Raw genomic sequence first — 22,685 nt, 5'->3', positions numbered from 1 at the left:
CTCAGGAGTCAGCCGACTGGCACTTGCGAACTGCTTTTGCTTCGGGCACCGTGCGGCAAGAAAGACTGAAGAAAATGGCGTCGGCTGCATCTTATATACCCCTGGTGCACTGACGTCAGGGAGGAGGCGACAGCAACCGACGCCGGACCAAGACTTTGGAACTCTGGCCGACTGCGGGACCGACTGACGGCAGGATAACCCAAGTGTAATGACTGCAGCAGTGAAACACGATGAACATCTTACTACTCATACATACACTACAAATAAATACACACACACATATATATATATATATATATATATATATATATAAATATACACACACGTGTGTACATATATATAACTTACTATATATATATATATATATATATATATATATATATATATATATATATATACACATACCACATATATATATAAATATACCACAAATATATATATATATATATATATATATATATATATATATATATATATATACACATGTACACACACAATTACCCATGCATACACTATATACATAAATATACATGTGTACATATATACAACTTACTGTACATACATATATATACTACACACAAATATATATACACACATGTATATAACTTAATTCACATGCATACACTACATACAAATATATACACACGTGTACATATAGATAACTTACTACCCATACATACACGACACACAAATATATACAAAAACATATACACATGTACTACCCATACATACATACATAAACTACACGCAAGAGGTAGCTACTCAACCACAGCCGGAGTACTGGTTTTGTCCACACTGAATGAAAACAGTATCTGTTATCCCCCCCTCCACAAGTGCACCTTGCAACAGACCTTGGTAACTGTAGACCCATAAGTTTAACCAGCCTAATCTGTAAGGGAATGGAATGAATCACCGTGGATCTCATAAATAAGGATATAGGCGACCTCCAAATCCTAAATCCATCCCAGTTTGGTTTTGTCAAGGGTAGGTCATGCCTTTTAAACCTGGTGGACTTCTTCGAGCATGTAACCAGAACCACAGACAAAGGCAAAGCTGTGCACACAGCCTATCTTGGCTTGGCCAAGGCCTTCAACACAATCCTACTTTCTGGCATCATTGACAAACTAGCCCAAGTTGAATATGGACTCCTACGTTGTCAGGTGGGTTGCAAACTAGCTCACAGATTGACAACACTCAGTCAAAGTGGGAGCCTTCACATCAACCAGCAGACCTGTCACCAGTGGGGTCCCACAAAGACCAGTGCTGGGCCCCCTCTTGTTTGGCATATACTTCTCAAAAGTTCAGACCAAATGGATAAGCTATGGCCAACTAAGGTTGTGGATGACTGCAAACTAGCGAATCCCTTAGCAATGTCAGAGTTCTTCAAAAGGGACTTACACAGACTAATGATTGGTGCCAAAGCTATGGTCTTAAACTAAATGCTAAAGAAAAAGCATCATTCCCTTAGGCAAAACAATGTCACTGATGATTATAAAATAAAAATAACACCCTAAGTGCCAGTTCTATAGTGAGAGGACCTGGGAACACAAGTTCACTGTGATCTCAACTTCGACCACCATGTGTCTACTGTGGTGAGGAAGGCATTCTACACCACTCACCTGATTAGCAAAGGCATCACCTCAAGAGCTAAAGAGGTTTTAACTCCCCTGTACTCATCCCTCATCAGGCCTATTATTGAATATAATGCTCCCTTTAGTCTGTACTGTCTAAACACCTGCAGCAGCTTGAGAGACCTCAGATATTTCTAATTAAGAAAATTCAGGTTCTCCAGCACATGTATTATACGAACAGACTGAAGTCATGGTCACTATACTCAAAAGCATATAGACTACTTACACACTAATTATGTCTGGCTTACAGAGCTATCTCTGACCCAAATCTTATGAAAATGTTGCACATCTGCAAGTCAAAGGGGACTACAGTCACCAATTCCAGAGACCTCAATCTAGTCTGTGACAAACAGGACCTACTGGAGACACAGATGCAGCTCTCGGAGATTACCACTTCTCTGGAATAGGCTTCTAATCCAGGTCAAGCAGAGCACCTTCATGACCCTGTTTAAGCACAACTTGGACAACTGGATGGGAAACTATAAATTTCTGCACGGATTGCCCGCGCTTCTCTCCTGGAAATAGTCCTTGCTAGAAAAGTCTTTGGCAGAGATGATCTCTCATCTAGTATTATATCAGGATTTAAGTAACATCCTATGAACAAATTTTTACACACACACGTGTGCATATATAACTTACTACCCATAACATACATACATCACACACAAATATATACACAAACACATTCATGTATAGAACTTACTACCCATACATACACTACACACAAATATATACACATACATACATGTGTACATATATATGCACCTATTTCAAATGTTGTCCAAGAATGGCTGTCACGCATGCAAGGATACTACAATGGATGCCACGCAGATCAACCACTTATGCCCATATTAGGCTTGGTGCATGAAGCCAAATCATGGATACAATTATATTTTGCCCTGCATCTTTGCCGTGATCTCAAGTCTCTGAACCCCAGATAAAGTGTACACAGAAATATGTCTACAACACAGACACTAAGTCAGGTTCCTTATATAGGCTAGCAGACTCAACCAAAGGCACACTGACATTCACAGTAAATAGAAAGCTCTATAAACAAAATCAAATATTTAATCGATTATTCTTTTATTAAAGATTTAAAAAGTCATACTACAGTATGAAATTCTTCTGACAAATTATGCATTTCATGTACAATGCATAAAAAGTGGGATATTCTCTCTCTCTCACACAGGTGAAGATGCAGTTGCACTCTTTAGATGTCAAAGCTCCACTCTAAAATTAGCAGTAAGCACAGTTTGTGATTTTACAAACAATCTCGGTCAACTGAGTTTCAGTTTAAAATGGGTGATTGCATTGAAAATGTCTGGAAGAGCAGATTTAATGAGGATGGTCCAATCACCATGGAGGAGACATGGGCTGAGGATTCTGAAGGTATGACATCACAACGGCTGAAATTGATAACCTGTAAAAATAAATAAATAATTTAGATTCTGATATCACTACTCTTCCACTTCCATAATATACAAGTTTGTAGCAAATGCAGACCAAAACACTGTGTGAAGAATTATGGCTAGACAAGTGTAGAAAAGGTTGCACTGTCAAAAATGAACAAACTAAATACAGCCATACTTAATGCAGGAATTTGCACCTGTCCACATATCTTTACTCATTTCCACAGTCACCTTATCTTTATAGTTCATAATTTCGCCTCCTTTGTTGACTATCTACACTTCGTGTCTGAAATGATAGCCAACTGTATGTCTGCAGCACACACCAAGAGGCAGTAGGCTGTTTTTGGTAGTGTGTAAGCAAAATCTGAGGGTACAGATACTGTAAATTACTACAAAGTTGAAAACCGGTTCACTTTGTACAGCCACTGCAAGACATTGTGTGTTATTTCATTTTCTTAAACAGGTTAGTCTCACTAAGCTGAAGACTACATTACAAGCTAAAGCAGTTTCCAAAATGCACATTTACAGACAGGGTAAGGCAGACAATCAAAGATATTTTTCAGGAGGGTGTGAGGAAATGAAACCTATGTGCTCACTATAATAAAAGAGCTGTTAAGAGTAGGTCCATTCTCCATTACAGCAGAACTAGGAGTGCAGGTATTCTTACCACTTGGCAAATGAAACTTTTTCAGGCCGCTAAGCATCCTCTCCCTCTCACATAAGGCACCATGGTGCCAAGCCTCTCTAGATTTTCAGAGTGACACACAAAAGAAATCGAAGAAAAACACAAGGATATAAGAGAGCAACTAGAGACCTGCTTAAAGAGAGGGGAAGGTGAATAGGTATGTTATGGAGGCTGGACCTATTTCTATAAATCTACTGCTATGACAAGTAAATAACTTTCATAGTTACGAAGAGGTCAAAAAGTACAGTTTTGTACCTACCATAAATGTAGATGTTCGAAGATCCACATTGCTGCAGTCCTAACACTTGGGTAGTCCGCTGTCCCAGTCGGCCCGAATACCAAAGTATAAGGCTGACGTCGGTCAGGGCGCATTAGTCTGGCGTCAGGGCGTCAGGGTACAAATGCGCATGACCGACGTCATATCCTCAGTCTTTTCTTGCCCCAGATGTCAGAAGACCCTAAAAAAATAAGGCCAAAACCAAAAAACACCAAACACTCCTGTACCAAATATATATATACAATATATACAATTTACAAAAGTACAACCCCACCCACACAACCACCCCTAAACACAGAGGGGAAGGAGGGAGGGTAAATTGGACTGCAGCAATGTGGATCTTGAACATCTACATTTATGGTAGGTACAAAACTGTACTATGTTCTTCATCCCACATTGCTGCAGTCCTAACACTTGGGTAGAATCCCAAAGCAGAGGTAAGGGAGGCTGGCAAATCATAAAGAAGCTGGAGCTGTCAACATGCCCTGCAAAATAGCCGTGGCAAAACCAGCCCTAGATTTAGAGTAGAGAGGAAGGTGGTAATGCTTAGAGAAAGTATGCACTGAACTCCAAGTAGCTGCCTCCAAAATATCCTTAGTTGCCACCCCTTAGAAATGCTGTTGAAGTGGCAGTAGCCCTAGTGGAATGAGGCCTGATCCCAGCTGGAATCTCCTTGCCATGATGGGAATAACAAAATGCAATGCAAAACCCAATCCACTTAGAAATAGTTTGTTTTGACACAGGCTTGCCCTGAGAACTCAAAGCAAAAGAAACAAACAACTGCTGAGACTGCCTAAAATCCTTAGTCCTGCTTAAATAATAACGCAACTGCCTGTGTACATCTAAAGTGTGCAAAATCTTTTCCCCTTATTTTGGGGATCTGCATAAAAAGTGGGCAAATGAATAGTTTGGTTTAAAGCCACACTAGAGACCACCTTAGGCATAAAGGAAGGATTAGTACGTAATGAAACCCTATCCTTATGGAAAATCAAAAAAGGCTCAACCGCCATAAGGGCCTGCAATTCAGAAACCCTTCTTGCAGAAGTAATGGCCAACAAAAAAGCAGTCTTCCACGACAAGTATTTCAATTCAGCAGTAGCCATGAGGCTCAAAAGGTTGTAGAGTAAGTTTCTCCAACACAAAATTGAGGTCCCAAGCAGGAGTAGGAGCTCTACGTGGGGGTCTTATATTCTTTGCCCCTCTAAGAAATTGCTTAAACAAAGGATGAGAAAACAATGGTGGGTCACAATCATAGTGAGCTGAAATTGCTGCAGCATGAATCTTAATGGAAGAGAAAGACAAACCTTTGTCCAATAACTCAGTAAGATATTGAAGAGCCACACTCAAATTTGGCTCAGAAACATCCAAATCCTTTGCTGCACACCAAAATAAAAATCTCTTCCATTTTCCTCGTACACTTTCCTTGTACTAGGTATTCTGGCTTCCATAATCACATTCAAAACTTGTTGAGGAAGCTGAGACCTGCTATGGTTCAAAACAGAATATGCCAGGCTGTTAGATGAAGAGAGTGAAGCTTGACATTGAGTAGATGCCCGTCCTTTTGAGACAATAGGTGTGGAATCAAAGGTAAGGGCCATGGAGGCTTCCTTACCAGACTCCTCAGCAATGGGTACCAGTGCTGCCGAGGCCAATCTGGAGCTATTAAAATCATCCTTGGCTTGTCCTGTCTGACCTTTAGGAGTACCTTTGGGAGGAGAGGCAGAGGTGGAAAGGCATACACATGAAGATTTTCCCAACTGAAAGAAAGAGCATCCACTTTCCAGGCTGTGTGATGAAACCTTTTCGTGCAAAACTTTGGCAGCTGGTGGTTTAGTGGAGAAGGAAACAGATCTATGTCTGGAGTTCCCCAGGACAATGTCAATGTCTGAAATACATGAAGATCCAGTTTCCACTCGTGGGGATCCATGATTTGCCTGCTTAACACATCTGCTAAGGAGTTCTGTGCTCCTGGTAGAAACCTTGCTTGAAGATTCAGTTGCAAGCTTAACGCAGTCTCCCACAAAATCATTGCTTGCCTGCATAGAGGATAAGAATGTGTTCCCCCTTGTTTGTTGATGTACCACATGACAGTTGTGTTGTCTGTTAGAATCAACACCTGCCCTGGAGGAAGTAAATCCTTGAAAGCCAGTAATGCAAACTGGACTGCTAACATCTCCTTCATGTTGATATGTAGATGCTGCAGTCTGGCAGGCCACTTGTCTTGTATCCACTTTCCATTCAGATGAGCTCCCCAAGCTGTGTCTGAGGCATCTGTCGTTAGAATCTGACTCGCCTCTGGCCGGGTCACAGAGAGTCCCTTGTTTAGGTGACATTCCTGAGCCCACCACAAAAATTCCTTTTGAATGCAAGGTATTATTTGAATGACAGTGTCCAAATCCTGGCAGTGCTGTGTCCATACATTTTTGAGATACTATTGTAGCTTCCTCATATGCAGTTTGGCATTGGGAAGTACCAGAATACAAGATGCCATGAACCCTAAGGCTTGAAGGACTGTCCTTGCAGTCAGCCCGGACTGATGAGACAGTTGATGGAAGTAAAGAGAAAGATTCTTTTGTTTGTCCGGGGTTAAAAAGGCCATCTGGGATGCTGTATTCAGTCTCACGCCCAGAAAGCACATGTCTTGAGAGGGTACTAGACTGGACTTTATTTCGTTCACAGAATACCCTAGGCATCTTAGCACTGCTATCACATATTCCAAATGCTGAAGAAGCACGTCCTTTCCTTGAGCCAGAAGCAGGCAGTCGTCCAAATAAGGATAGATTTGTATTCCTTTTAGCCTGAAGAAAGCTATCACTGGAGCCAGAACCTTTGTGAATACTCTGGGCAGTAGATAAGCCAAAGGGCAATGCAGAGAACTGATAATGAGAATTCCCAGCTCAAACGCAGATACTTCCTGCAAATTAGTCTGATAGGAACATGAAGGTAAGCTTCCTTGAGATCCAAAGTTACCATCCAGTGATCTTTGCCCAGCATAGGTAAAAGCTGTTGTAACGTCAACATTTTGAACTTGGGAATGTCCAGATAAGTGTTGAGGATAGACAGATCCAAAATTGGTCTCCACGTGTTCCCCTTTTTGGTACTAGGAACAGGCGAGAATAAAATCCTAGGCCCCTTTCTGGCACAGGAACCGGCTGAATGGCCCCTATTTGGAGCAACAGAGAAATTTGCCTGTGAGCCTCTTTCCTTTGCTGAGGAGGAATGTCTGGCATGCCTTTGAAAGGAGGCAAGGTATGGAAATAAAACCTGTAACCGTGGTGAATGATATCCAATACCCATCTGTCTTGGGTAATTAAACTCCAGTTTTCTTTGAAGAGTGCCAACCTTCCTCCCAAAGGTGCTGCCAGACGAGAAGATTCTGGCAGCTGAAAAGGCAGGTCATTGGGTCTGTTTACGAAAGGACTGACCCCTGCCCTCACCAGAAGACTGAGCAGGTGAACTCCCTGTTCTAGGCCTAAAAGAACCTTGAGCTCTGCCCCTACCACGTCTAGACCTACCCCTAGACTGGGAATCATAAGCAGGATATGTCCACCCCTTGGTAGGCCAATTTCTACTAAACTTGGAGGCTGAACCTGCAAAAATCTTTAACAGTCTGCATAGACTTAGCCTTGTCTTCCATTTTCTTTAGAACTGCTTCCACAGGCGAACCAAACAACACATCAGATTGTAAAGGAGCATCTAAAATCCTTGTCTTCACATGCTCAGCTAAATTCTGATCCCTCAGCCAGGCGTGCCTGCGAAGAACGAACCAGTGGCAGCCACCCTCGAAGAGGCCTGCACAGCATCAAAACCACATTGCAAAGAATGCTTACCCACCTGTTCAGAAACATGAACTAAATCCTGCAACTCTTTACACTCAATACCTTCCGCCAAAGCATCTACCTTAGACTTTAATTGTGAAAGGAGATAATTTTGATATTTCAACATGTGAAACTGGCAATTCAAAGCTCTCATGGCCAAAGTGGAAGAAGTATACACTTTCTTTCCCCATCTATCCAAAGCCCTTGCCTCTTTATCGGGAGGAACAGGATTTTTAACAACAGAAGCCTTAACACCTTTAGGCCCCTGTGAAACAGTTTCTGGGTCTGCCCTAGGACTCTTAAAAAGATACTTATGAGCTTCAGGCACCCTATAATATCTATCCGGTTTAACTGGAGCAGGAGGCAAAGAATCAGGGTTCAGAGAAGCCTCTGCAAAACATCCTCCACCACATCTAGAACAGGAGGTATAGCTAAAGGCCTATGCTGGGGTAGAAACAAAAATTCCCTAAGCCTTTTCCTGGAATCAGAGAAATCCTGACCTTCCCATTTAAAATGCTCCCTCATGGAATGAAGAGTCTCTGAAAATGAAAAATCCTCAGGAGGAGAAGCAGAAGGAGTAGAATCATCCACATCAGAATCAGAGTAAGGGGAATACTCCTGCAAGTCTTCAGCCGAAGACTCAGAAGCATCCGAACACTGCTCAAAACTCCCAAGCTCAGGTTCCACCCTAGGCCTCTTATCAGGAGGGGCATAGAACCTCTAATCATTGTAATCAAATCTTCTGCCATCTTAAGCATATGCTTCTTAGGTACAGACCCTGAAGAACTAGGGGTAACACCTGAAACAAAACTTGGCCTGCCCTGGGAGAAGCCTTGGAAACAGCAGGGGAGGGCCTAACCACCTTAGGAAGGGAGGGAAGAACAGCTACCTGAGAAGCCCCTTCCGCCTGGCCTACCTCCTGAGAGGTCACATCTTGTAGTAATAAAGTCTCTCCCTGGGATTCCAAAGAAATTTCTGGCTGAACCTCTGGCTCCACGAGCCCTCTAAAGAACCGGCGTCCGCACGGACGGTTCTTCCAGCCTAGGCTTTGCTGTTTTGTCCTTGCGCTTTTTGGAAGCGGGCCGGAGCATCCGACGGCATTTTATAATTACACCGCTTCCCAAAAACTAACCTGGCACAATCTAATCTTCTCTTTATCGTGCGTTTGTTAAATCTAGCACAAGAGCGACAGACAACAACGTCGTGCTCAGGCCCTAAGCAAGGTATACACAAGGTATGGTAATCCCTATGAGGTATGTTTCCCCCACAAGAAATACAGTTATTCACTTTTTCTGACATCCGGTAAAATACTGAGGCAAGAAAAAACCAAAATATTCCCCAACGGGGTACTTAGCCAACTTGGATTCAGTCTGAAACTCCGACTTCGGAAAATCTCAGAACGCCAACCTGCACTTGCAAAACTGCTTCTGCATCGGACCATGCGGCAAAAAAGACTGAGGATATGACGTCGGTCATGCGCATTTGTACCCTGACGTCCTGACGTCAGACTAATGCGCCCTGACCGACGTCAGCCTTATACTTTGGTATTCGGGCCGACTGGGACAGCGGACTACCCAAGTGTTAGGACTGCAGCAATGTGGGATGAAGAACATCTCTGGAACAGTGGCACAGTGTCGCAGGCAAATCCTCTGGCTAGACTTTCCTAGGGAAACAGCTCTGTGACGACAGTTGACTCCCATGGTAAGAGTGACTCCAAAGAAAGACCTGAACATCACATCCAGCTTACACTGCTTTGTGAAGCCGTTGACAGTAGACCAAGAAGATGCTGCATAGAGGACAGAGTATGTAGGGAAAACCTTACATTTTCTGCTGTACTAGAAAAACTGGGAGGAACAGAATGTATTAATTTTATGACAACACAAATAAGCAACTGGACTGGTATTCCACAGCAGGAGTTGTTAACTGAAAAGGCACATCATGTGTATGCTCCAAACCTGGCTATGAGAAAGCAACCCAGACCTTTTATAGGAAAGATGTAATCCTACCGGCAGGAGGAGTTGATTCTGACAAAACTGTGGCATAAGGACAAAATACTAAAAGTGAGAGACAGAAGAGTGTTTGTGGAGAATGATTACTCACTGTAAACCAGACAGAAGAGGAATACATTTATTCCAATGTTCAGTGAATGTAGAGAAACAGGTGTGAGATTCAAACTGCTGTAACCAGCTATCTTCAAAATATTCTTTCCTGGAGTGACAAAATCATTTTTTGAAGAAGTACATACTAAGGAGGAAATACAAACGTTGGTCCAACAAAAAGTGAGCTGTGAAACAGAAGGAGAATCTGTTTCTTATTCTTCTGGTAATAAAGACCACAGAGAGACTGTGCCAGTGAAACTTTTTCCAATGTTTCAACAGAAAATGCTTGAGAGAAGGACAAAATGCACAAGAGCCGGCTAGAAGAACCCGGAGTATGATGAAAATGAAGCAGAGACTGGATTTTAGAGACGGAGATGAACAGGAATAAAACCAGTAACATGGAAATTGACAAATCTGGGATTACAAAGAAAGAATTATATTTGTGAAACATGACAAGAAAATCTGGAAATATTGGACTTGGTTAAACGTGTACGGGACAAGTATATACCGTACTTCATATCATTAATTTTCAGAAAAATACTTAGTTTATTTTCTCCTTCCTCTTCACCCCTCCTAAGTAGAACAACTTTTTCTTAATGGTACTATGTTTATAATTCATGATTTTCTTTGCATTCTACAAAGTAGTTTTCTCAGTTAAGTGTAATGGGATACTAATGTAAAAAGGTGTCTCTGTTTTTTTTTTTTTCTCCCTCCTCTCTTTCTCCTTGTTCGCTCTTAAGAAATGTAAGCACTGCAATGTAAAAATAATCTGGTTAAAAAGCACGACAAAATAAAAATTAGTGTACTTTTTCTCATTCTTGCATAAGGGAAGGATTGGATTAAGGCCCTTAGCTTGATCTAGTAACAAGTTTTAAGTGAAAACAGGTAAATGAAAAAGAATACTGGATATTATAAGGCTTTTTTCTAGCAAATGTTATGCTTAGTAGCAATTTTGTATCTGGCCCTCGCGTCTCCAGGAGACAATCTGATAAAGAGAAAAAGCTAGGAGATGATGTTTTCTGAAAGCATGTTGACCCAGCTGGAAGAACTATAAAGACAAGCGAAACCAGACAGAACTTAGTAGAAGCACAGACTGTACCATGCTTCTTACCATGGATAATCTTTCTTTTAGGTTAAAAAGTATGTGTGTGGGTTGTCCGTTTGAAAAATTTGTTCCTATGATGTTGAGACTTCAATATTTGAAGATGTACATAGTTTTGTGTGTTACTAAGTTAATATGTTTTAGGGTGTGTTTTTTTAGGGCATTCAATAAAACAAAATGTGTTGTAAGATGTGACACAGGCTCACACAGCTATGACAAGGAACAACTGTATAAAAGATCAACCTGCCAAACAGTGTATGCATGTAACACAAAAACTGGAGCTAGACATTTAACAAAAAAGCTGTTCACACAAATGTGGGAATAATAACTCTAATATAATGAGACTTTCTGTAATACCTATAAATGTCAATGGTCTCCCAGATAAATACAAAAAAAAAAAAGCAGTAGTGAACTTTATTGGGGAATGTACAGTGCAGGTGGCTGTGCTATGGGAGGGAGCTGTGCATGTCAATTTGTTTGAGAGGGGTTTTCAGGATGGATGGTCAGCAGAGTACCCGGGGAAAAGAAAAAGTGGAGTACTTATATTAACTGCAGGAGGAGCTCCAATAGTGACAGAAGTTAAAAAAAAGACAATAAAGGTACATTTTAGTACTAAGGGGCTACTGGCAAGGGAGGAGGATTACACTGGCATGTACTTATATTCCACCTAAAACTGCTATAATGGAGCTTAAGAAAATTCTGGGAGAAATAATCAGCTTTCAGCAAGGAACATTACTTACAGATGGGGACTGGAATTTGATTTCCAATAGTGAAAATGAGTCTGGGAGGCCCAGAAGGGAAAATATAGCAGAGAAGAGTAGAGTTTTGAAGACATTTCTGAAAATATTTGGCATGGAAGATGTGACTTCAGTTCTGGGAGTTTGGAGTGAGTTTACATATTATTCCCCAGAACCTGGGCTAGGCTAGACAGGGTTTACATTTCATAGGAATATTTGCATATAATTGAAGGTCTTGATACGCACCCAATAACTATTCCAGATCAAGAGCTAATAACTAAAATAAAAGCACATGGTAATGAAATCAAAATTACACTGGTGCTTTCCCATCTATCTATTGAAGAGAGAGGAATTTAAGGAATGGGTAGTTGAAATCATTTATTAGCTATTAGAGAAGATAGAAATGCCTTATGAAAATATAGTTAGGGAGTGGGATAAAATTAAAGTGGAGTTTAAGGATGGGGTGGAAATAAAAGGGGAGATATGGTTGGGAAATAAGATTTATTTAAAGATACTGACAAATGTTAAAGTATTACAAAGTAGGGTAACTCTCACAAAACAAGAGGGGCAACTGCAGAACGCTAAACAGAAAATATGGGATTACCTCGATAATATACGAGTTTAGAAAGAGTGCTGTTAAGCAACTGTTTTTGATGGTAAATCTAGAGCACAAAAACTTTTAGCACAACAGTTCAGGCAACAGAAAGTAGAAGGGGGCTGTCACCAAGCTTAGGGAGCCTACAATAAGGAAGATGACAAAACATCCTGTAGAAGTATTAGAAATATTTCAGACATTTTATGAAAATCTGTATAAAGCAAAGATATATGTAAATCAAGAAAAGATACAAATGGACATGTTTATGAAGAATTAAATATGCCTAGTCTAAAGGGAAAGGAGGCTCAATTACTAACAGTTTGGACAGAAGGAGACAAGCTAAAAATGGTGATTTATAACCAATCTTTACTACTTTCTACTTCCTCCTGAACCCCAAAACACTCACCGGTGATGTGCAAGTGTCGCAAATAGAGGTTAATAAGCCCAACCAAGGAATCGCCTGCAGAGGACCCAGCGGTAATCATCCAGAACCCTGTGTGTACTCCCTTAGCAAGGAATCTGAACCCTGCGTATCCAGACAGCTTTCTAACTAATAGGTTAATAAGCCATGACCAAGGAATCACCCACAGTGGACCCAGCAGTAATCAGCTGGAACCGTGTGTGTACTCCCTTAGCAAAGAATCTGAACCCTGCATACCCAGGACAGCTTACTAACTAATAGGTTAACAAGCCTTGACCAAGGAATCACCTGCAGACGATCCAGCAGTAATCGTCCGGAACCCTGTGTGTACTTCCTTAGCAAGGAATCTGAACCCTGTGTACCTGGACAGCTTTCAAATAGGTTAATAATAAGCCCTGACCAAGGAATCACCCACACAGGACCCAGCAGTAATCGGCCAGAACCCTGTGTGTACTCTCTTAGCAAGGAATCTGAACCCTGCGTACCTGGACAGCTTTCTAATTAATGTATGTTAAACTGTACTATTTCTAATTGTATCTTATCACTTGTAACTAGGCTAATTGCACATCACATGGGTCATTTCTACCAACCCTTCCCTTACTGCTCCACTGACTGCCCTCTTAGTCACGTCACCATCCTCTACTCCCATTAGTTCTACTTCCCATAATAGCAAGTCCATTACAACTTTGTTAAGCAGCAAGACTTTGTTTAAACTGTATAACCAGAAGCTACCTATGACAGTCAGACCTGTAGAATAAGAAACTGGCGGGATAGTTTCTATAGCTTACTTGCTCAGTTAGCAGTCCTTGGTAAAGGGTATGTGCCACCTTACTCTGCTTTAATAACTCCCACTGAGGCTGATTCGTATAGTCCCACAGCAACTCCCATGAGCCTTTGCTCCATTTAAAATGCCCGCTTGGCACCTAAGTCATCTTTACTACTTTCTATTTCTCTCTGAACTCCAAAAGACTCACTGGTGACATGCAAGTGCTTCAAACAAGTACCGTTTAGTTTTTGATGTAATGTAAGAAAGGGGCGATCTGCCTAAGGCTGTTGTGACACATCCTCTTCTGCCCGCCATTAGCAATTGCTATAAAGCATCTGTAATTGCACAGTTGTAACGGTTTCTGATTCAGTTGTTTGGTTTCTTAGATGTTACGATGTATGTAACTCTAAACAGGTTAGATTAATGGGCTACAGCTAGCGTTGCTAGTACTGCCACTACATGCAGTTTTTACCTCTGTTGTGTATGCTCTAAACAGGTTAGGGTAAAGGGCTACCACTAGAGATCCTAGCACAGCTATTGAATACATTTTACATCTATTATGTTTGTAACCATATTTTTCATTCACTGCTGTTTTTTTGAATGTATCACTTAAATTTAATGTAGCCTGTTAATCAACCTGTTAAGCACGGACTTAATTGCTGTGTGCGAATGGCAGAGCTGCCAAAAATAGTTCCTGTAACTGTATTAGTAGTTGAGCAAAATACTTACCGCTCGTGTTATAGAAGGTGTTTGTCTCAATAGCTTCACAGAGCAATGTTCTAACTGCAGTAATGACCAAATGGTAACGCATAAGGCCGCCTACAGTACGCCTTAACCCCCCCCCCCAGTACTGCACTGGGAATTGTACTCACTCACTTTTACACTGCCCTGAATGCATAACCTTATTTTTTCCTTTCCTTTTTCCTCTTCACTCTCTCCTAATAGACCTGCATACATAACCAGTGACCTAACTTGTCTCCCTCTCCCTTCTATACTCTCTCATCCACCCTGCCTTCTGCCTCCATCTCTCCAATTCCTGTAAGCTGTTGCATTATATCTGCATTGTTGTTCTATAGTGTTCGCTCCCCCATAGCCTACCCACAACTTCACCACTGTTCACTACCAACTCTTTTGTGTATTCTCCCAATTCAACCTCCTCATTTTATGCCTTAAATTTGTTTTCCAGAGGTTAAAAGCCCTGACCAAGGAATCACCCGCAGAGGACCCAGCAGTAATCAGCTGGAACCCTGTGCATACTTCCCTTAGCAAGGGATCTGAATCCTGCATACCCGGACAGCTTTCTAACTAATGTAAGTTAAACTGTACTATTTTTAATTATATCCTATCACTTGTAAATAGGCTAATTGCACATCAAATGGGTCGTTTCTACCAATGGGTCGTTTCTACCAATCCTTCCCTTACTGCTCCACTGACTGCCTTCTTAATCGTTTCACCATTCTCTCCTCACTTCCCATAGTAGCTTTTACCCATTTGGTTTAATATTTTACAAGTCCATTAGGACTTTGTTAAGCAGCAAGACTTTGTTTAAACTGTATAACCCTAGCTACCTATGACAGTCAGACCTGTAGAATAAGAAACTGGCTGATTCGCTCAGTTGGCTGTCCTTGGTTCTACCCATTCCGCTTGCCCTGTGGGGCTTGTTCCTCTCCCCTATTCGCAATCCGACCCACCCTGTACAATCTCAATTTCTATCCTGCTTCTACTCTCAACCCTAACCACTTCTCATATTCAGCTTCAAAACAATATATCCCACCAGGGCAAACTACAACCCTTAGCTATCATTCAATCCCACCAAGCATTCAATTAGCACCATAAATCTTCAGAACCTTCCACACAGACTATCACCTACACAAACTACTGTCACTTAGAAACAAATCCCACACCTCTCTAAAACACATCAAGATCATTTTCACGCTTAAACTCTACTTACATATTCTAATAAAACTTACATGTAGCGGTGACATACACCCCAACCCAGGTCCAGACACATTAACCACCCCAAACCCTGATCAGCTTAGTCCTCTACTCCACAGATAAAGCACCTCTCTCCTTTTTCTTAACCTGAATGTGAAAAAGTATCCTTAATAAGGTCCATGACCTTCATGCCCTACTAGCCCTATATAAACCAGAAATTGTCTTACTTACTGAAACATGGCTAAAAGCAGAAATCCACAATAATGAAATTACAGAATCAGGCTATAACTTCATTCGTGGAGACAGAGCAGGCAAAAGGGGTGGGGGGGTAGCAATGCTGTTCACCACCTCATCCTTGAGCAACTTGGTATTAACATTCCAGACATCAATAATGTGGAACTCATCTTTACCAAATTAAAACTAAACCCCAATTACCACAATAATATCATTGGCTGCTACTTCCCCCCATGTAACAACATTACAATCATGAAACACCTACTAGAATGGATTTCAAACTCGCTGCCTCAGGAAAATATCCTGCCAGGAGACTTTAATACAGATTGGCTTAACTGTTCTAGCCAGAATCCATCCACCGACATTAACCTCCATGGGTTTATACAACTTATCACATTCCCCACAAGAAAGTACATTTGTGTACACTTACCATAAATGTAGATATTCAAGCGTATTCACTGTTGCAGGTAGCCCTCAGTCGGCTCGAATACCAGAGTCTTGGATTTCTGCGTCGGATGCTGTTGCTTCTTCCATGACGTCAGGGGTGTAAAACAGGCAGCCAATGCCATTACATCAGTTTTTCTTGCCCCAGATGTCAGGAGCCCCCCAAATAGGAAGGGAGTATATGGTGTGGAACACCACCAGTGAAAAGTAAATACCCTGCCACAAAAAAGAGAAGTTAGGGCTGGCTAGCAGGCCTTTTAAGACTGCTGTAGCAAATCCAGCTCTGGATTTAGAAAAATAGGTAAGTGGTAATGTTTGGTGAAGGTGTGAACAGAACTCCATGTTGCAGCTTCCAGAATGTCCCTGGTAGGGACTCCCCTGAGAAATGCTGTAGAGGTGGAAGTAGCCCTAGTGGAATGTGTTCTGATGCCCTGTGGGGTAGATTTTTCCATGGTGCTTGTAGCAGAAATGGATGCAGTGTGCTATCCATTTGGAAATGGTTTGCTTTGAAATGGCCTTGCCCACTGCCCCTGTAGCAAAACTGACTAGCAGTTGGTCAGATTTTCTGAAAGGTTTAGTCCCGTCAAGGTACAACCTGAGCAGTCTGTGCACGTCCAAGGAGTGCAGGATCCTCTCCCCTTTATTCTGAGGATTAGGGAAGAAGGTTGGCAAATGGATGGCTTGGTTTAGAGCCACATTGGAGTCCACCTTAGGCATAAAGGCCGGGTCAGTCCTGAGGGAAACCCTGTCAGCATGGAAAATAATGAAGGGTTCCACAGCCATTAGTGCCTATAACTCAGACATTCTTCTAGCTGAGGTTATAGCTAAAAGCAAGGCTGTTTTCCAAGAAAGGAATTTTAACTCTGCTTAAGCTGCAGGTTCAAAAGGGGGGAGCGTGAGCTTTTCCAGTACAAAGTTAAGGTACCAAGCAGGGATGGGTCCTCTCCCAGGGGGCCTTAAGTTGTTATCCCCTCTCAAACTGTTTGATGAGAGGGTGAGAGAATAGAGGTGGCTCAGTATTATAATGAGCAGAGATGGCAGAGGCATGAATCTTAATGGAGGAGAAGGATAGGCCTCTGTGGAGTAGCTCTGCTAGATAATCAAGGATTTGGGGTAAGGAGGGCACAGCTGGGTCCTTTCCTTGAAACTGACTCCAAGAGCAATATCTTTTCCACTTTTCAGCAAAGGATTTTCTAGTTCTAGGCCTTCTGGCTTCAAGAATGACATCCAGCACCTGCTTGCTGAGTGTTGCTAATGGAGTATTCAAGAGATAAGCCAGGCTGCAAGGTTTAGGGTTTGCAGCTGTGGATGCAAAATTTGTCCCTCCAGCTGAGACAACAGGGAAGGAGTCTGATGAAGGTGCCAGGGTGGCACTGTTGTCAGACTGTGTAACAGTGGGTACCAGTCCTGGCGTGGCCAATCTGGGGCAATAAGAATTGCCCTTGGGCTGTCCTGTCTGATCTTGAGCAATACCTTTGAGAGGAGGGGGAAAGGCATTCATTGAGAGGTTTTCCCATTTGAAGGATAAGTCATCCACCTTCCAGGCCCTGCTGTGAGGGATCCTGGTGCAAATTTTGCTCAACTGGTGGTTCTCTGGGGAGGCAAAGAGGTCCACCTCCGATGTTCCCCACCTCTGAATTAGAAGGTTGAAGGTGTTGGGCTCCAATTTCCACTCGTGTGGGTCCAGGAGATTTCTGCTTAAGTTGTCTGTCAGTGAATTCTGTTTGCCTGGCAGGAATTGAGCTTGCAGATGCACTTGGTTGCTCAAGGCTGTGTTCCACAGGGCCATGGCTAACCTGCAGAGTGGGTAAGAATGGGTTCCCTCATTTGTTTATGTACCACAACTGTGGTGTTGTCGGTTTTTATCAGCAGCTGTCCTGGAAGGATTAGGTATTTGAAGGCTGTCAGAGCATACTGTACAGCTAACATCTCTTTTTGATTGATGTGCAAGAGAATATGCCCTGGGCTCCACTTTCCCTGAATGCATTTGCCTGCCATGTGAGCCCTCCATGCATAGTCTGATGCATCCATAGTCAGGATTTGGATGGCGAGGGGTTGAGTGAAAGGCAGTCCCTTGTTGTGGTTGCATGCTTCTGCCCACCAGAGGAACTCTGCCCTTAGACAAGGAATGATTGTAATGACTATTTCCAGGTCCTGAGAATGTTGGCACCAAAGACTTAAGTACCATTGAAGTTTCCTCATATGCAGTCTTGCATATGGAATTAGCAGAATGCATGAGGCCATGAACCCAAGGGCTTGCAGTATTTTCCTTGCAGATAGTGTGTTTTGAACTAGTTGTTCAAATAGATCTGTTTTTCTGGAGTGAGAAAGGCCATCTGGGAAGTTGTGTTCAAGCTTGCCCCCAGGAATACAACTTTTTGACTTGGCACCAGTTGTGATTTCATTTCGTTGATGGTGTACCCCAATGAAGATAGGAGTCTTTTTACAAATGCCAGGTGTTGAAGTAGTAAGCCCTTACTGCCTGAATCAGGCAATCGTCCAAGTATGGGAAAATTTGTATATCTCTCTGCCTGCAGTGCAATGGCTGGAGCCAGGAAATTTGTGAATACTCTGGGTGCAGTAGAGAAGCCAAAGGGAAGTGCACAGAACTGATAGTGCATAGAGCCTGCTCTGAAGCGGAGATATTTCCTGCAAGACTCCTTTATGGGGATGTGCAGATAGGCTTCTTTTAAATCTAGGGTGACTAGCCATGCATCCTTGGCTAACACAGGGAAAAGCTGTTGCAGAGTTAGCATTTTGAGACCACCAGAAAGGTGTTGAGAATTGATAGATCCAGGACTGGGCGCCAAGAGCCCTCTTTTCTGGGCACCAGGAACAGTCTGGAGTAGAAACCCTGTCCCCTTTGCTCTACTGGAACAGGTTGAATAGCCCTGATATTGAGCAGGGAATGTACTTGCTTTTCAGCCTCTGCCCACTGGTTTGGAGGAAGGTTTGGAAACCTACTTGGGGTTGGCAGGGAATGGAAGTAGAATCTGTAACCCTGGGATGCAATGTTTAGAACCCATCAGTCCTGAGTAATGAACATCCGTTTTTTGGCATGAAGGGCAAGTTTTCCTCCTAGGGGCGCAAGTAGATGGGCAGGGGTGGGAAGAATAATTGACAAGTCACTGTGAACTTTTACGATAAGGGAGTGGCTTGCCACTCTCTGGTTTTGAAGTGGGAGCACTCCATTGTTTAGATCTCTGCATACCTTGATATTGTAGTCTTGGTGGTCTGGTTCCCCTGGGTTTGGACTGTGAAGGCCTGGAAGGGACTGGAAAGGACCAGGTTTTTGTAGGCCATTGCTACTGAATCTAGGTGGCTGCACTTGTAAGAATTTAGTTTGCATAGATTTAGCTTTTTCTTCCATCTTTTTAAGAAACTCTTCTGCTTTGATGCCAAACAAACAGTCCCGATTTAAAGGAGCGTCTAGTAATTTTGATTTGACATGGTCTGGCAAGGTTTGTTCCTTCAGCCAAGCATGCCTTCTCAGTACAGATCCCGTGACTGCAGCCCTGCAAGATGCTTCTAGGTCATCAAAACCACATTGCAAAGTATGCTTACTAACTTGGTTAGCAGAATGCATTAACTCTTGTAAATCTTTATTTTCTGTACAATCAGGAAGTAACACAATTTTTTGTTTAATTTGTGCCATAACATGTTGCTGTTACTTCAACATATGAAACTAGCAATTCAATGCCCTGATGGCAAGAGTTGCAGAGGTATATACCTTCTTACCCCATCTGTCTAAAGCTCTGGAATCCCTGTCTGAAGAAGTAGGGTTTTTGGCTGTAGTAGCTTTAATACCTTTAGGTCCCTGGGAAATGGTTTCTGGATCCGCAGTAGGATTCTTAGAAATTTGTGAGAAACAGGTACTCTGTAGTACCTGTCAGGTTTTCTAGGGGTCGGTGATAAAGTGTCTGGAGTAAGACTGGATTCCATAAAGACATCTACAACATCCAGGATATGGGGTATAGCTAGGGGCCTGTGCTGAGGCAACTCCAAAAATTCTCGGAGTCTCATTTTGGACTGAGGATAATCCTGGCATTCCCAGCGGAAATGCTCTCTTAAAGTATGCAAGGTTTCACCAAAAGAAAAATCCTCTGGAGGAGAGGCAGAAGGAATGGATTCCTCTGCATCTGAATCCTCAAAGGTAGATAAGGGTATGTCCTGGTAATCAGAAGGGCCAGAGTCATCTGACTCCTGGGTCTGTAGAATCAGAAAGAAACTCAAATTCTTGGTCTCTTAGCAGGGGAAGGCTGACTTCCCCTAATTAGGGTGATAAGGTCTTCAGCCATTCTAAGCATTTGTTTTTGAGGCATGGGAGCTTGAGCATGCGCTTTGGTCGTCGGTTTTCTATGCATAGTGTGTACTCTGGATCTGAGAAACTCGGTAGTTTTAGCTAAAAAAGAAGTTGTCTGTTTAATGCGAGTATCGGTAGGATGGAATACATCCACAGAAGCCGGTGCCTGCACAGCAGCTCCGGACCCATCCAAGAGAGAGACATCCGCAGGTTCCATAGTCGAAGAATCTCACGGCACACTGGACTCTGAATGGGTCTCAGCAGAGGCCTGCGAATCTGTAGAAGCGGGCATCAGGGGCTGCAAACGCACTTCACTGAGTACAGGCGGACTGGCGATTAGCTTAACAAGCTCCGTCAGCAATTTTTGACTGTATCTATCTTTATCTTTGCACTTTTTTGGAAGATTGGTAGTCGGATGGCTTACCGAAGCCATTTCAGAATACAGAGAATGACAGCGAAAGAATTTAGTGACAAAAATAGCCCGATGATGAATGTTTCAGGTGTTAAAGCACAAAACCGACAGCGAGGGACGTCGTGGTTTGGGCCTAAACAGGTGACACAGTAAGAATGAAAATCTCTGAGGTATTTGCTTTCCATAGGCAAGACAATTGTTAACTTTTTCCTGACATCGGTTAGAGCAAGAAAAAAGAATCCCCAATGGGGTACTTAGCTTTAGAAGACTTCAGGTTTGAAACGTGAAAAATTAGAAGTTATGTACCTACCATAACGTTCCATGTTAGTTGTCTTCTCTCACCTTCTTTCTTGCTGGATGGGTTCGGAGCCGATCCTCGGCTCCGACTCGGCACTTGCTAAGCTCGAGAGCTAATTTTACCAGCTCGCAGCAACCCTATATCCCATGATGCAAGGCGGAGATTACTCGGATCTCGTTTGGTAGCTAAAGAAATAGCAGTATTTTCTTCCAACTTAGGAGGAGGAAGAAAATAAGGATACTAAATAACATCATAACCCTCTAGAAAGGATCAACATAATCTAGTGACACTAGGAGTTGAACAGCTAGAAAAAAGGTAATAACCTCTTAATAGAAGATGTATAATCTTCCCGGGTCTGACCAGGCTAGGGGGATGGAGGGCGGGACGCAAGAAAGAAGGCGAGAGAAGACAACTAACATGGAACGTTATGGTAGGTACATAACTTCTAAATGTTAAGTTGTCAATCTTGCCTTCATTCTTGCTGGATGGGACCACGTCCCTAGCACCTCTATCCTGGGTGGCTCAATGGAACAGACTCTTGAGAACGGTGGAACCAAAATTTGCTCCGTCTCTGGAGACCAAATCTAATTTGTAATGTGAAACAAAGGTATGAGGAGAGGCCCATGTGGCTGCTGCACAAATAGTGTCTATTGGAAGTCTAGCTTGAAAAGCTGTAGATGTAGCTAGAGCTCTGGTAGAATGGGCTTTTGGGTTAGAAACAAACTCTTTGCCTCTGAGCTGATAAATGTAAGTGATCACAGAAAACAGCCACCTAGATAAAGTTACCTTAGAAACTGGAAGGCCTTTCCTGTTCTCTGCATAGGATAGAAATAGTTGATCAGATTTCCTAAAAATTTTTGTCTTATCCAGATAATATCCGAGTTGACGGTGAACATCGAGATAATGTAACTTTTGTTCAGCTCTATCAGAATAGTTCGGAAAAAATACTGGAAGATCAATGGATTGATTTAGGTTAGTGTGCGATGCCACCTTTGGTAAGAAAGGCAGATTAGTTCTTAGGGATAACCCTGTCTTTGTGGAATATTAGATAGGGAGGGCGAACACAGAGAGCATGAAGCTCAGATACTCTTCTGGCAGATGTAATGGCAACTAGAAAAATTGTCTTCCAAGAAAGCAATTTCAAAGAACAGGCAGCTGCAGGTTCGAACGGGGGAAGAATCAAGGATGTTAAAATGAAATTTAGATCCCACTGTGGTGGGGGGTCTCTAATCGGAGGTTTCAATAAAAAGATACCTCGAAGGAATGCCTTGCAAAGTTTATGTGACATAATGTGGTCCAAAAAGCCTATATGAAAATTTGAAATGGCTGCCAGTTGAACTTTCACTGTGGAAGAAGAGGATCCTGAATGAAAAATGTCAACTAGGAAGTCCAATACCGAATGAATTGGAGCAGTATAGGGGTCTATGTTCCTAGCTTTTGCCCAGAAAGAGAAACGTCGCCATTTACTAGTGTAAATCTTTCTGGTAGAAGATTTTAGGGAAGCTATTATGATATCCCG

The 22,685-nt window shown here is 42.4% G+C and overlaps 1 protein-coding gene across 2 annotated transcripts in view; it reads right to left on the bottom strand.

The window, feature by feature from the left end:
* Positions 1 to 2,697: 2,697 nt before the first annotated feature.
* The window catches only part of WDR83OS (WD repeat domain 83 opposite strand), a 287,886-nt gene continuing 267,898 nt past the window's right edge, over positions 2,698 to 22,685 (bottom strand). For both annotated transcript variants that reach the window (XM_044084730.1, XM_044084729.1), the window contains one exon: positions 2,698 to 3,051. In XM_044084730.1, coding sequence (XP_043940665.1) covers positions 2,920 to 3,051 — 132 coding nt within the window. In that variant the 3' untranslated portion in view covers positions 2,698 to 2,919. The remainder of the gene's footprint in view (positions 3,052 to 22,685) is intronic.

This window comes from Protopterus annectens, chromosome 9.part0 (assembly GCF_019279795.1).
Source record: "Protopterus annectens isolate FY-2018-M chromosome 9.part0, PAN1.0, whole genome shotgun sequence".
NCBI classification, from domain to species: domain Eukaryota; kingdom Metazoa; phylum Chordata; order Ceratodontiformes; family Protopteridae; genus Protopterus; species Protopterus annectens.
The sequence above is the reverse complement of the archived record's forward strand: the minus strand, read 5'-3'. Positions and strand labels throughout refer to the sequence as shown.